The sequence below is a fragment of the Bidens hawaiensis genome, unplaced genomic scaffold, assembly GCF_021521415.1.
Source record: "Bidens hawaiensis isolate Kalapana, Puna unplaced genomic scaffold, B.hawaiensis_p1.1 tig00004105_1, whole genome shotgun sequence".
NCBI classification, from domain to species: domain Eukaryota; kingdom Viridiplantae; phylum Streptophyta; class Magnoliopsida; order Asterales; family Asteraceae; genus Bidens; species Bidens hawaiensis.
The window spans coordinates 2,040,193-2,056,008 of record NW_027491242.1 but is presented as its reverse complement, the minus strand read 5'-3'; the positions used below and the strand labels follow the sequence as shown (position 1 = coordinate 2,056,008).

Sequence of the window (15,816 nt, the reverse complement as noted above, 5' to 3'; positions counted from 1 at the left end):
TGTGTCAGTGACAATGACAATAACTGACGCCTATAAAACCACACGGCCTATATGACTTCTCAGTAATATCTTAATAGTGTTAATAAAATTTATATAGAATAATCAAACCACGGGTTATACTTAAAGAAATTAAAGAAATCTTTATATAGAATAATCAAACCACGGGTTATAATTAATAAAATTTATATTTATTAAATATTCCAATGATGTCATGGAGTTGGAACTTTATTAATGTAGCTTTTGTAGACAGTATAACTTTTTAGAAAAACACACAAAGCTATCAGCCATGACAGCTTCTTTAAAGGTTGCTGTCATTGGAGCCGGTGTCGCTGGGCTAACTGCAGCCCGTGAGCTTCAACGAGAATCCCACCAAGTCGTTGTGTTTGAAAAGTCACACCGACTAGGTGGAACGTGGGTCTATGACCCACGAGTTGAATCTGATCCATTGGGAACGGATCCAACTCGAGATGTTGTTCATGGATCACTCTACAAGTCATTGAGAACAAATTCGCCACGTCAACTTATGAGCTTCACTGATTTCAAATTTGAAGAAAAAATATATGATGATCACAGTATTAATCCTGGGCACGAAGAAGTTTTAAAGTTCTTGGAAGATTTTGCAACTCGGTTTGAACTCACTGAGTTGATTCGGTTCAATACTGTGGTGACCCGAGTGGAGGTCGTTGATGCTGACTCAGGTATCAACTCGTTTGTGGTTGAGTGGAAGACCAACGAGGTGAGTTCGATAGAGGTGTTCGATGCAGTTGTTGTTTGCAATGGTCATAACACACAACCTCTACTCGCAACCGACATTCCAGGTGAATGGTTTCGTATATCTTCTTGCAAATATTGAAAATATCATATGTGCAAAAATGAAAATATCGTATATTAATAAATGACCATTTTATTCTTATTTTTCTAAACAATAAAATTTCATATATGCCAATTTTTAACTTCAAATATTTTTAGTTACCCATATTAACCTTAAATTTTATTTTATTTTTTAACCCATAAACATTAATTTTCTCAATATATATATATATATATATAACTTTCTTTCTTTATAGCAAGCATACATCTAGTGCTGCAAATGGACCAAACTGACCGGAACACAGCCTCGCTCGTGTTCATTTGTTAAACCTTTATCGGACAAACATACGGTTCACGAACACATAACCAGACAAAACTCTGTGTCCGTATTCGTTTGTAAAGGAAATGAACTTGTTCGTGTTCGTTAGTTAACCTTTTAAGCGAACATAAACGAACACAAATGAGCATAAACGAACATGTAGTATTTTTAAAATAAAAAAACATTGGTAATCCCAAACATCATGCATAACCACCCAAAAGATAAATCACGTTTTGACGAGAAATGTTGTTTCTTGTGGGGGACGGGTGAATAACATGTAAGAACCTGGCAAACACAAGCACAAAGTGCCAGAATGATCGCAATAAAATTTTCACAATTAACACGTTAATTTCATTTGTACGCGTGACTTGTATATAGTCCAAGAAATCTATAAACATTCATATGATGTAAACCACAATTAATACTCAACTAAACCAATGAACTCCCACATAAAACCTTCAATTTTGTTTATGATGTAATATATATAAGAAAAAGCTATTTAATTGAACATATCATATAATGGTAAGGGTAGAATGGTCATTAGGTAAAAAATCATTAAAACTAGGTATATAATTATGATAGTTTTAGATTTGGTTTTGATTGGGTATATATGATATTTTCAGGTATCGAAACATGGTCTAAAAAGCAAATGCATAGTCATAACTATCGTGATTCTGAACCATTTCGAGATCAGGTTAGTGATAAGTCTAATTGCGTTTTGAAAATTGCTATTTATACGGTTTCATTAAGTTATGATAACTTAATAAGTGCTTTCTGACTGGAATACTATATTTGATACTCTTGTCTATTTATATGTATTACTTGGTAGTTGGTATGACTGTATGAGGTTTAAAATGATTAGATTGTAGTTGTGATCGGAAGCGGACCAAGTGCAATAGATATCTCACGTGAAATAGCAGCGGTGGCCAAAGAAGTTCACTTGTCGTCAAGATCTCCACGTGTTAAGGTCGGGAAATCAGAGAAATTCCAGAATATGTGGCAACACTTTAAGGTAATATAATGTATATACCAAATTCGATTTACAACTATATAAACACGTGATTTTGGTGTGTGTGTGTGTGTGTGGGTGGGGGTGGGGGGTGGGGGTAGGCAACTAGCCAAGGTCTGCTCTGCCGGACCTATAATTGTTAAAAAGTTATATATATTTTTATATAAATTTATGACAGAATTACAAATTTTGTCCTTTAAAAAAAGCCAAATTAAGGTTCGTGTCCTTTTTTTAGTTTCCTTGCAGGCGGTGTCCTTTAAACATTTTTTCCTACACGTTACGTCCTTTACGCTAACTGGGTTAGAAAAACTCAGTTAAATACCCTCACGTGAGACGCATGTGAGGGTATATTGGTCTTTTCAACGAAGTGGTTCAAATATATTATTGTAAAAAATAAATAGTAATTATTAGATATATACTCTCTCTCTCTTCTCGTCTTCTTTCTCTCTCTCTCTACTCTTCTCCCTTGTAGCACAGACTATCCTAACCCAACATCACCGACCAGATCGCACTCGTTAACGTCAACGCAGACAAGCTCCGAGGTGAGATGCTTGACCTCCAACACGTCGCCGCTTTCCTTCCTCGTACCAACATCACCGCCTTCGTTGACTACTCCAACATCGTCAGATCTGATCTTGTCATTGTCACTGCTGAGGCCCGACAGATCACAGGGGAGTCCAGGCTTAACTTGCTGTAGAGGAACCTGTCTCTGTATAAGAAGATGGTGCGGCGGGTTTACGGTGGGTTTACGGCGGCGGATCTGCTCATGGATATCCAACAGGGTATCCGGTGGGTTTACGGTGGCGGCGGAGGTGGTGGTGGGAACTGGGGGTGTGGGTTTCGTGGGTCAGTGTTGGATTGTCGTCGGAGTTAGAGAAACTGGGTGATTTGGTGGGTTTGAGATATAGGGTTTCTAGGGTTAATGATTTGGTGGTAGTGGAGGTAGAGGCGAAATGGGTTGGAGTTGGCCAGATCCGGTGGTGGTGGATGGGTTGGAGGTGGCCGGATCCGGTGGTTGTGGATGGGTTGGAGGTGGCCGGATCCGGTGGTGGTGGTGGCCGGGTTTCGACCAGGAGGTTTAATGGAGAGTTGACCAGGTGGTGGTGGTGGTGGTGGTTGTAGATGGGTGGTTGACGGCGGCGGTGGGAATGGAATGGAATCTGCAACGGGGTGGGTGGGGGTATGGTGGCCGGAGTGGTTGTGATATGGTGATGGTGGTGGCATAGAGAGAGAAAGAAGAGAAAAAGGAGGGGGAAGGTGTTATAAATTTGCAGGTACATACGAAAAGACAAAAATGCCCTCACATGCGTCTCACGTGAGGGTATTTAACTGAGTTTTTCTAACCCAGTTAGCGTAAAGGACGTAACGTGTAGGAAAAAAATGTTTAAAGGACACCGCCTGCAAGGAAAGGACACGAACTGTAATTTGGCTTTTTTTAAAGGACAAAATTTGTAATTGGGTCTAAATTTATTTAAAAACTAATGCTTACAAAATGGCTCAAAAGTGAAATGTGGTCACAAATGTGAGGTTGTAGGTTAAAATCATTGCAAAAGTAAGGTAAATATAAAATTTAGGTGTTAAAAAAAAGTAAAAATGAGGCGAAGCACGTATACTGTAGGACCATGCAATATAAAATGTAAAAGAATATACTAAATCTAATTTGGTGAGGCTTTTAGATACTAAAAACAAAAAGTGACGGCATGGTGATAGTCAAGATGGGTTCTCTGTTGAGGCAGATATCATATTCCATTGCACTGGGTAAGTCCAAGATAATATAATATCCAATATCCAAAAACATGTAATTGTAGCTAAAAATATATGAGAAATGTATAATATTTATAAGTTTTACCTGTTACATATCACAAGTGTGTTGCGTTTTAGGTACAAATTACATGTTCCATTTCTTAAAACAAATGGCATTGTAAGTATCCAAGACAAACATATCGGACCTCTCTACAAACATGTTTTCCCTCCGCAACTTGCTCCAAACCTCTCCTTCATAGGAATTCTATCAGAGGTAACTTTATATCATCGTCGTCTTCAGAGAAATTAATATATTAACTCGTCTGTTTTCCTGTTATATGGAGAGCTTTACATTCATTACAATTGAGTGTCAATCAAGATGGATAGCACAAACATTGTCACGAAAGGTTTTGTTGCCATCAAAAGATGAAATGTTGTTTGATGTCGAACAATATTACCAAGAACCGAAAGAAAAAGGGGTTCCTGAATGCCGCATTCATTCTATGGGATTTCAGGTTTTTTTATTAAATATATTGTGTATTGTTTTATTATTATTATCAACTGTTTTTTATAACACATGGTCTTCTCTAATGTTTTGTAGACTACCTACATAGATTGGACGTTCGGTCAAACTGGAATGGTCCTTGAGAAGCATTTGAAAGACATGTTTGAATACTTCCATTACTGTTTAGTAAGTGCAGGCTTAGATGGGTATATGGATGCGTTCTCCAAAAAATACGGGATATGATTAAAAGATTTGCTTGTTGAATATTTGGTTATATTGTATGTTGTGTATCGGGCTAAACAGGTTCATTACAAAAGACAAAATTATTGTAAGAACAAAAAATAAAACCTAAATCGGTTAGTTTGTCCAATCAGTTGTTCATGTTTTTAAAGTTATTTTACTTCTTACATTCAAATGTCTGTGCTATGGACATAAAAAAACCAATACAGTAATTTGTTCATATGTGATATGTGTTTTTCCCTTTTAAATGTTTACCAGTATTTGTGTAGGTTATCAAATATACGAATTTTGATTATATATCTTTTTAGAATATTAAAGAAAATGTATAAACATTGCATTACAACCATTTTCTTGTAATTTTAAACTTTAATTTTCGAAATTGAAATAACAAAAACTTTGTTTTGTTATTTCTTTTCTCGCAGAAAACTGTCTTTTGCACAAGACCCTCCCCTATAGCGTCTTGGGGGCGTTCTGATGTGCGCTTAAACGAGTCACATCCAAACACTCCATTAATAAAGTATATTATTTTGAGTTTCAAGATGCCATAAGCCTTTCACAAGAACACATCCAAAACACCCTTTGGTAAGCTCATGGTGATTAAATCTATATCCATTAGAGGCATGCAATGGTTTTGGGATGCAATAAGCAAAATGCTTCAATTTGCAAGTAAAGTTAAGCATCTTTATATGAAAATCGAATTTACCGGAGATTTTGAAGCTCTTCTTCCATTCTCGGGTCATCCCAAGCTCAAACCTTATGACATCCATGGTGTAATGTTTGCAGCTCTATGCCATAAAAACAGTCTGAAGAGTGTAAGTCTTGTTACATATGATTATCTTGTTATTTTGTATCATACTATATTAAAGTATCTTGATTTTATATTCATGGTTTTTATTCAGGTGGATTCGAGTTTTTTGATTCCGTGTCTTGAAGTGGTTGTGATCACTGTGAGATCACCGTTAAATGCTGAACGATCAAAAAGATGTTTATCAAAAGAATGAAAAGATGACATTTTATATGAAATATAAGGTTTATTGGTTCATATGAAGAAAAAGTTTTCATAATAAGTATTTGAATACAAAGAGCGAGGTGTCCTTATCCATGAATTCTCTTTGATGCACAACCCCTTGATCATACCACCAACCGTCTGTCGCTAACTATAAGCCACCCACCATTCTTTAAGCCTCGAACATTGGTCAATAGAGGGTAGACACCTTGTGTATACTTGTAAGGCCCATATACCGACCACCTTTGGTTTTTTAGCACACCCCTATAGTATCTTGTGTGAGACATCAGTGTAAGACAAAGTTGACCCTCAAACACTACCAACCTATGTTCATATCTAGGGGTGTTCAGAAAAATCCAAATCCGAAACCGAATCCGAAAATTCGAATATCCAAGTTTTCGGATTCGGATATCGATTTTTCGAATAGTTCAGATATCCGAAACTATGGGGGGTTTGGCCTAGCTTTTATATTTTGGCTTATGCTTATACACTTACACAAATAAGTTAAAAAACTATCTTCAAACAAGCTTCTTCAAATTAGCCTATATAAGCTAATAAGCATAAGCTTAAAAAGCTAAACCAAACACCAAGTTAAACTTATTTTGTAAAAAAAAAAAAAAAACTATAAAGGGGTGTTTGGCCTAGCTTTTTTAGCAAAGCTTATAGCTTTTTTTTTACAAAATAAGTTTAAATTAGTGTTTGGTTTAGCTTTTTTAGTTTATGCTTGTAAGCTTACATAAGCTAATTTGAAGAAGCTTACTTGAAGATGGTTTTTTAGCTTATTTGAAAAAAATATTTGTTTAAGGGGGTAAGTTACTCATATGCCCTCAAATGATAGTGGATTAATAATACTGAAGCAACTTATTACGGTAACAAATCATAGAATGGTGGATTTAAAAACTTATTAAGACGTATAATCAACTTGTAGAATATAAGCTAATTCAAACACTTAAAAAAAAGCTTATCAAATAATAAAAAAATAAACTATAAACTACTTTAAAATATAAGCATAAGCTTAAAATAAAAGATAAACACCCTTTAAGTTGTGTTAAAGAAGCTAAGCCAAACACCCCTTGTACATACTTTTTTAATATATAACCAATAGCATCAATCAGTATGTGATATGATATGAAACCCTAACATATTTCATATCCATAGCCTCCACTCTCTCCCTCCACCGTCGTCGACCACCGACGTCTGACTCCACTCCACTCTCTTCCTCCGTTACTTGCCGGTTATCATCTCTCTATAAGGTTAGTAGATTTTCAGATTTGTTTCAAAGATTGTCAATTACTGTTTGTTTAATTATTATTAGTTACTTAATTATTGTTAGATTGTTAATTTTAAGCCTCATTTCAAAGATTTGTTACTTAGATTTCCAGTTTTATTTCTTAACAAAAAATAGGTCTTGTTGGTTTTATTATCTATTTTGTTTTTTTTAAATTACTTGCAACTTTTATATTTCATAGAAACGTCCAAACGATTTACAATGAAGTGGCAGATAAGCGGGCAACAAGCTGCGCCGCAACCCCCTTTTGGATAGCAAACCCAATCCGACTAAAAACAAAGTTTTGATTCTTATGGGCTGATACGTTACTATACACAACTTTCTGAACCCTATTCAAAAGGTCCACGGCATCCGGAGCTAAGAAACCAAAAGTGTCAAATGAAACACGTGTTGATTCTCCAAACAAGCTCTCTCGTGTTTAGCAACCTTGCTCGATGCCGCCTTCAATGCTGCCTGGCCTGCTACAAATCCAGTGTCCCTAATCCCAACAAGAGGGGACACTCCTGTGAGGTCGACACAAGCGTGTTTTCCCCCTACCCACCCAAAAACAAGTATATCGGCCGGTCGTAATGTAGATCTTCCTTCTTGAGGATCCGTAAGAAAGTTTACGGGGGCTTCCTTTTTAGCCGAAATTCCGGCTCGTTTAAGAACATCGCATAGAACATCCCTCACCAAATCATGCCTGTACTTAACCCAGGCAACTCTTTGCAGTGAACCGCATGCTCGCCAAAAGAATCCAAACAAACCTTACGGCAAACCGGGCACGGCTCATCTACCGGAAACAAAGGGATCATTAACCGATACTTCAGGATGGCCCGGTACTCCAAAGCCGACATATGTTGGCCCAATCCTTCAATAGGCAGAACACTTAAGAAATCTTGAGCCCGAGGAGCCCGAAGACACTCAAACACCGCTTTCTGACGAGGGGATAAATCAAACTTCATTTCCAAACTCTTGATGATTCCACTATAAAGGGCACTCGCCAAAGCATGTTAGGCTTTAGGAGGGACGGTGTCTTTATTAGAGAAACCGCTAATGTCAAAATCGGGAAGTGCGATCTATCGCACTCCCATAATCGGAGTCAAACCCATCATTACCACAACCTCGAAGAATGTGGTCTTGTAATTCCCAAGATTGCGCCCTCGAGGCCACAAACGCATAAGTAGAAACGTCTGAAGCTGAACATAAACCCAAACCTCCAAAACGAGTCGGAAGTGATGCCAACCTCCATTGAAAATCTCCAAAGAAGGGACCACCACAAACCACGATGTTCTAAATCGCCCCCCAAAGGCCATTGTCAAACACAGAAACTGCTTCTCCTACATACACAGGTTGGCATATTCTGAGACCAAACAACAACTTTCCAACTCCCATACATGAGCGGAGCAAAAGGAGCTCGCATTGAGGGTCCCGCAAATGCGGGAGATAGCTCATCAACTCCACAGCTCATGAATCCCTTTTCATAGCAAGTTCACTGATGAACCCGGCATCCCGGCTAATGGCTCCCCCGAGGAGTTTCACACCTAGCACCGGTCTTTCAATCTCACAGGGAAACACCCCCTCATGCACCTTAACTCCATTGCACGACGGCCAAAATACGGTTTTCTTAATATTAAGTTCAAGGCCCAGGCGGGGACCCTCCGACTTGATAATATCTAAAGCTTTGGTAACCTCTTTAGAGTCCCCAATAATTGTACCATCATCTAGGTACCAAGCATGAAAGAAAAGCTTACAGGAACTCTGGACTAGATGAATAAGTGGGTGCAAAACTAAGGCGAAAAGAAGAGATCCCAAAGGGTCCCCCTGCTGAACCCCAGTGGTGGACCAAATGTGGTCATCCCCCACATATATCCTGGCCGGTTGCCCATATAAAAAGTTCACCCATAAGGAAATAGATGGACATCGGGCCCGAACCTCATTCAGAAGGGCAGTCATATCCATCAAGTTGAAGGCATTACAAAAATCAATAGTAAGCATAGCCAATGACCCATCAGAATGGAACTTACTTAAAAACCTGTTCGCGCTATGAAGAACGGCCTCTGCACCACTAGGGACTCTCACCCCAAACTGAAAGTCGCACAGGTATTTAGTAATGTCTTTCCCAACACCCCTCATAGCCACCTTAGAGATCAATCTTCACCAAATGGCACCTACGGCAATGGGTCTAATCCCATTGTCCGGTTTGAGCAACGGTGTGAGAGGAGCCGACGCAATGAACTCTGCCAAAACCTTTGGGCATCTCCCCCCCAAACATAAATTAACCATCGCAGTAGTAGCCCTTAGTAACCCAACAGCGATCGGCGACCCCTCTCCACAAAATGCATCCAAAATATGTTGTGCCCTCAATCCATCTCGTCTGCATGACGTCCGTTTAGGGAAGGATTTAATGCATCCAAGCACACAATCCTCATCAAAAACAAGAGGAGGCTCAGAAAGCAATGAAGCAGGCATAACCGGCGGGGGCAAATTGGGATGCTTAGCCACTAACGCTTTCAAAGTGTCATTGCCGAAAGGTGCAACCCCTGAATAGCATAATACTTTAATGGCGGCAGTAAAATGCCCGTCCGCCACTTTTCGTAAACATTGTTTCACATTGGCGCATACCGCAACATTATCGTGCTTAGCGAGAGGCTCCCAATGACTCGAGTTCACCCCTATAGGTGTGGCAAAAAGGGATAAAATAAGCGCATCAAAACCATCCTTAGCACCCCAACTTGCTAGTGCTTGTTGAATACTCTGACATTGCAAAGACTTTCTAGTACCCGGACCTGCGCTCCTGACGTTTAGAAGTTATCCTTTTAAAAAAATCACATATCTATTAACTCGTGCGGTTTAATTGCAGTTATCCTTTTAAAAACCATTAAGTTATCTATGTTTAGTTGCACTTACACCACATATTCATCATCTATTTTGTAGAGTGTTAGGGGCTGTTTGGTTCATTCAGTTCTGAATGAGTCATATCTGAATGAGCATGTCCGATTCAGCAACAACAGTAAGTCTGAATGATTCAGACATAATTTTAACTATTCAAATGTTTTTCTATTTGGAACGAAACAGTCTGAAGTCTGAATGAGTTAGATGTAACAAACAGCCCCTTACTTTGTTGCTACGACAAAAGTATTGTAGAGTGTTACTTTGTTAGATTATTAATTGTTACTTTGTTTGTTATGGTATTGGTATACATTAGATTGTTAGTTATGTTATCTATTAAATTTGTTATAGATTGCTATTTGACATTAGATTTGTTTCTTGACAGATTAAGTTGTAAAGTGGAGGACAATACTAGAGCAAATGACTCTTAATATGAGCAATTTTTGTGAAAACGAGGTGATGTCTAACACTAATCAAAAGAAGCGAAAAAAGAAATATGGAAAACCCTCAAGTGTAATCTTCACGGTAAGTGACTCTCAATCCACTCATATGGAAAAAAACAAGATCTATATGGTGGGATCATTATAATAGGCTTTTGGCAGATCTTTGAATAATAGCCACGATATCCCATAGGGGAGTAGATATAACTAAACTCTTCTGAATCAACATTGAACCTGAGAATACATTTAACGTCGTAAACATCTCAAAAGATATGATCGCCTAGGGTTACGTTGTTACTATACGAGACTTGGCAATGGAACAAATGACGGAGTCATCTCAACTCCCCGGTTCCTGATCCCAAAGTGTAGACAAAAACACACATGAGGGGGGGATCAACAACCGTGTATATCTCCACGACCTAATAGATGTTGGTAACAGAGGATGCGTCAAAACCAAGTGAAGAATGATAAGGACAGACAATAGTTTTAGAACTGAAAGAGTGCAAAGTTAAGAGCTGATTGGTCATTGGGTTAAGCAACATCTTCTTACTCAAACCATCGTTGAGTAAGAGAATACCTTTTACATCAGTTTCAAGTTTAGTTTTCACATCTTTCAATTGTGTAATAAAACCAAAGTTAAGAATCTTAGCCTCCTTCTCTATATTATCATACATAGATCAAGTTAGTGAACCCTCACATCCACCATCATCAACAACATTACGAAGGGTGATAAAACCTTCCGCTTCAGATTCTGATCTATAATTCTGCAAAAATTTCCTTCCGCTTCAGATTCTGATCTATAATTCTGCAAAAAATTCCAGTCGGAGAGAGTTTTATGTCGCAACTTGCACACAATACGACTGCTTGGCATAGATTTTACTCTCGCACGAATCAAGATCTTCTCCACAATGTCAACCGGAACATAGGTGATGGATTTTTTAGTTGATGTTGCTTGTGGCTGTAGCGACATTGTGTGGCTAATTTCGGAACTAATTAGAAGATGATCGATCGAACGAAGAAAGGAAGAAAACCCTAAATTTCAGAGTTATTATGCAAGGATTCTTGCATTTTTTGAGTTTGAAAAAGTTGGTTTCCAACAACTAAATGTATATATAAATCATCTATAACTATTTTGTTTTTGTGTTTTTCAAACAGACGTCGACGATGAGTCGCATAACTCCACTTCAATTAGCATTCATTTGAATAACATAACGAGTTTAAACGGAGATTGTTGAGATATAATAAATCCTTATATAACTATCTACCTGCTATTTAGGGTCCGCATCGTGTCATACGGCTTGGTCCGCATCGTGTCATACGGCTTGGTCCGCATCGTGTCATACGGCTTGCCAACTGATAATATTAATCAATAAATGGACCAAAATATTCTTATAAACTATTATTACTTATGAACTTATGATATACAGTCATAACTCATTCTGTAATTACGTAAAAATCCCCCCCCCCCCTCCCCGCGATCTATATGTAAACACAAATAAGAATTTTATAAATATAAATTCAATATACACACTGATTATCAATATAACTTGTATAATAACCAATATCCAAATAAAAACTGTTGTTACTTAGGCCCAAATTAGTTTAAACCATACTACCATAATGACCAAAAGTTTAGCCGTTAGGCCTCTTACCCTTTAGGCATTAGCCCATGTTTTAATGGTTTTAACCTTATTAAAATAAAAAAAAAAACTCTAGCCGCAATTGCAAAGAAAAACGTTCACAATGGAAGCGTGTTGATTATTAAAAAAGGTACAAAACCAATCATGATCTATGCGACATATTTTGAGAATTTGCAAACACAAAGAACCTTAATCTTGAGTGTGAATTAGACATTTATGGAGGTTGCAAGTGGAGAATTATCATGGGCTATTAATGAATTGATAATTGTTTTCAAATTAAAACACTTATTTTATAAAAGAGATCAAGACTGAGCTTATTAGGTTTGCTCTCCAAAACAATATATAACTATAAATTATTAGTATAATATAATATATTGTATAAAAATAATAATGAGTATGTCTAAGCAAATTATACGTTAAGGACATGAATTTTTGTCACAAGTTCCAAACATCTGAAGTGTTTTATGACTTTATCTCGGACAAAATATTAATAACACTTCATCATATACCATTTTATACCGAGTAAGCCAGTTTGGTCAAAACACGTTTGGATTCGAAACCAGAAATTAAAATAACTAGCTTTTACTGTTCCAAAATGTGTTGTTCCGGACACGCAAACCGGCCCACGCCGGGAGTTTTTCATTACATATACGTGTGTGTAATCCGTCTTTTTCTTGATCTGAGTGATCAGGAAACAAGTGATCCACTGACTCCGCATCGGATATGCAAAGAGTCAAAGACAACAAACATTAGGTCAGTTTAAAATCTTACGTCAAAATAATTACTAAAATAATATAAATGTAAATGCAACGTAATGATTGCTTCGAAACAGAAATATAACTATAAATTACATTTATACCCCGTTAAATTAATATAACTAATAAAAAGTCAAAAATAAAAATCACCCTCAAATTTCTGTTTCTACCCCCTCAAATTCAAACATTTATACATATACATACACCCATAAATCCTACACACCACCTTTTATTCAAACCAAACCATGATATAATTATACATACCCACTTCGGTAGTTATTGAGCTTCTTGAGTGTGATGGTTCGACGAATGTTTACATTGAGCTTCGTGAGCTTAAACATTTAGAACTTGATTTTTATGGTTTGTGTAGTTGCTCACTCACACTAAAAGATTGAATATCTTGAGGTTCAAGGGTGTGGTTGGATCAAGGTTCGAGAGACCATCTGTCTAAAGAATCTTTCGATCGCTAATAGTGCCGGTAAGTATTTAAGACAAGATTAGACATATGTTCCAATTTTTTATGCTTAGCTTATATTTCTTAAGAGGACATCAAAATAATATTAGAAGTCCAAATTAAATGAACATGGTAAAAGTTATATCTTGTCTTATAGAACTAAAGGAATCTTAATGTTAAAAAACGTAAACCACTAGATATAATTAATAGAATTTAAACCCATTAAAAACTCAAATGATGTCTTGTCATGTAGTTGGAAATTTATTAATGTAGCTTTTGTTGACATTAACCTTAAAAAAAGACATCCAATAGTTGACCAATTAAACCTTAAATACAACAACAAAAAATACTCAAAGCCATCAGCCATGACAACTTCTCTAAAGGTTGCTGTCATTGGTGCCGGTGTAGCCGGACTAACCGCGGCCCGTGAGCTTCAACGAGAATCCCATCAAGTCGTAATATTCGAAAAGTCACATCGGCTAGGTGGAATATGGGCCTATGACCCACGAGTTGAGTCTGATCCACTTGAAACAGACCCAACTCGAGATGTTGTTCATGGATCGATGTACAAGTCCCTTAGAACAAATTTTCCACGTCACCTTATGAGCTTCACTGATTTCAAATTCAAAGAAAAAATATACGATGATCACAATATTAATCCCGGGCATGAAGAAGTATTAAAGTTCTTGGAAGATTTTGCAACTCAGTTTGAACTCACTGAGTTGATTCGGTTCAGTACTGTGGTGACCCGAGTTGAGGTTATTGATGTTGACTTGGGCATTAACTCGTTTGTGGTTGAGTCAAAGACTAATGAGGTGAGTTTGGTAGAGATGTTTGATGCAGTTGTTGTTTGCAATGGGCATAACACACAGCTTCTACTCGCAACCGATATTCCAGGTGAATACACTGGCATTTTTGTTTCTCTCCTATTTTGTAAAAAACGAAACTTAGGTAAGTGTTTTTTTATCGTAATCTGTCTGACCTGTCCAGTTTGCCCCAAACTTAGTTATAACTTTTGTCATTGTTTATCTAACTATCTTGCGCATATAATACTTTGTAAAAATTGAGGCAGGTATCGAAACGTGGTCAAAAGAGCAAATGCATAGTCACAACTATCGTGATCCTGAACCATTTAGAGATCAGGTTAGTCCTTAGTATGATTACTTATAAAATAACCGAGCATAGCCCGTTTTATTGATTTAGAAGTGTTGGTTGTTAAAAAAATAATAAAAAAAATATAATAAATGCTTTTTTAGGTGGACTTCTATATATAATATTTTTTTCTAATTGTATGTATATCTTGATACGAGGTTTAAAATGACTAGATTGTAGTTGTTATTGGAAGTGGACCAAGTGCAATAGACATATCACGAGAAATAGCAATGGTAGCCAAAGAAGTTCACATGTCGTCAAGATCGCCACGTTTTAAGGTTGGAAAATCAGATAAATTCGAGAATATGTGGCAACACTCTAAGGTAATATAATATATTCAAGAATATATATTTGCCTATTAATGATTTGTGTTATGGTAGCATGGTTGCGTATTAATTTGGAAAATATAAAATGTAAAAGTAAAATACTAAAATTGATTTCGTGATACTTTTAGATACTAAAGATAGAAAGTGATGACACGATGTTATTTCAAGATGGATTCTCTGTTAAGACGGATATCATACACCATTGTACAGGGCAAGGATACACAAAAACATGTAATAGCATGTGACCCAACCAATTTAGCTAGAATACTAAAAAATGTATAACGATTTGTATGTCAATGTTTTACATGTTAAATACAACGGACTTATAGAAAAATGAATAACTATGTAGTTACATACCCGTCTTATGTATCATAGTTTAATATATACTTAATGTAGCATCATACTCTTATCTCTTAAAACATATTTGTGTTGCATTAAAGGTACAAATTGCATTTTCCGTTTCTTGAAACAAACGGTATTATAAGTGTCCAAGACAAACGTATCGGACCTCTGTACAAACATGTTTTCCTTCCGCAACTTGCTCCAAACCTCTCCTTCATAGGAATCCCAGAAGAGGTAATATTATTTTCATTTTCCGCTGAATTTCATATAACCAACTTCAACACGACCGATTTTTTACTTTGAGTTTTACATTCACTATAATCGAGTGTCAATCAAGATGGATAGCCCAAGCCTTATCGAAAAAGGTATCGTTGCCATCAGAAGATGAAATGTTGTTAGATGTCCAACAATATTATCAAGAAATGATCGAAAAAGGGGCTCCTGAACACCGCACTCATTATATCGGATTTCAGGTTATTATTAAAACTATTTCCGTACCGTTCTTAATCAGTTGTTATTTATAACATGTGTTCTATGATGTATGGTAGATTAGCTACATAGATTGGATGTTTGGTCAAACCGGAATGGTCCTCGAGAAGCATTCGAAAGACATGTTTGAATACTTCAGTTATTGTTTAATAAATGCTGGCGTTGACGGGTATATGAATGCATTCTCCCAAAAATACGGGATACAATCATGAGATTTGATTTGTCGAATCTTTGTTTATAAGTGTATTGGGTCAATATGTGTTGCCATCTATCACAACAGATGTTATTTCATTCGATGATTTATATTGGTGTTCAAAGCGTGTTATTGTTTACACTTGCATGTGTAATATGTCGAATATATGAAAGCTTAATCGTTGAAACAAAATTGATTTACCGAATAAATCACGTCTAGGTTGAAGGACACCTT

The 15,816-nt window shown here is 36.8% G+C and overlaps 1 protein-coding gene and 1 pseudogene across 2 annotated transcripts; both read left to right on the top strand.

Annotated features, from left to right (window-relative positions):
- Positions 1-271: 271 nt before the first annotated feature.
- On the top strand, positions 272-4,666 carry LOC143625529 (flavin-containing monooxygenase FMO GS-OX5-like; annotated as a pseudogene). Its single transcript, XR_013152287.1, has 7 exons — positions 272-818; positions 1,753-1,823; positions 1,992-2,141; positions 3,815-3,896; positions 4,020-4,155; positions 4,226-4,396; positions 4,483-4,666. The product of XR_013152287.1 is annotated as a flavin-containing monooxygenase FMO GS-OX5-like (transcript).
- Positions 4,667-12,736: 8,070 nt separating this feature from the next.
- On the top strand, positions 12,737-15,629 carry LOC143625531 (flavin-containing monooxygenase FMO GS-OX5-like). Its single transcript, XM_077095845.1, has 7 exons — positions 12,737-13,977; positions 14,153-14,223; positions 14,406-14,555; positions 14,687-14,769; positions 14,999-15,131; positions 15,200-15,373; positions 15,449-15,629. Exons 1-7 carry the CDS (start codon positions 13,446-13,448, stop codon positions 15,599-15,601), a joined length of 1,296 nt encoding a protein of 431 aa, XP_076951960.1. The 5' UTR covers positions 12,737-13,445; the 3' UTR covers positions 15,602-15,629.
- Positions 15,630-15,816: the final 187 nt, after the last annotated feature.

Bases quoted from the DNA above. Each gene is read 5' to 3' on its own strand.
- LOC143625531 (XM_077095845.1), top strand. From the start codon at position 13,446: ATGACAACTTCTCTAAAGGTTGCTGTCATTGGTGCCGGTGTAGCCGGA. The intron at 13,978-14,152 runs GTGAATACACTG...AAATTGAGGCAG, and splicing joins ACTCGCAACCGATATTCCAG to GTATCGAAACGTGGTCAAAA. The intron at 14,770-14,998 runs GCAAGGATACAC...GTTGCATTAAAG, and splicing joins ATCATACACCATTGTACAGG to GTACAAATTGCATTTTCCGT.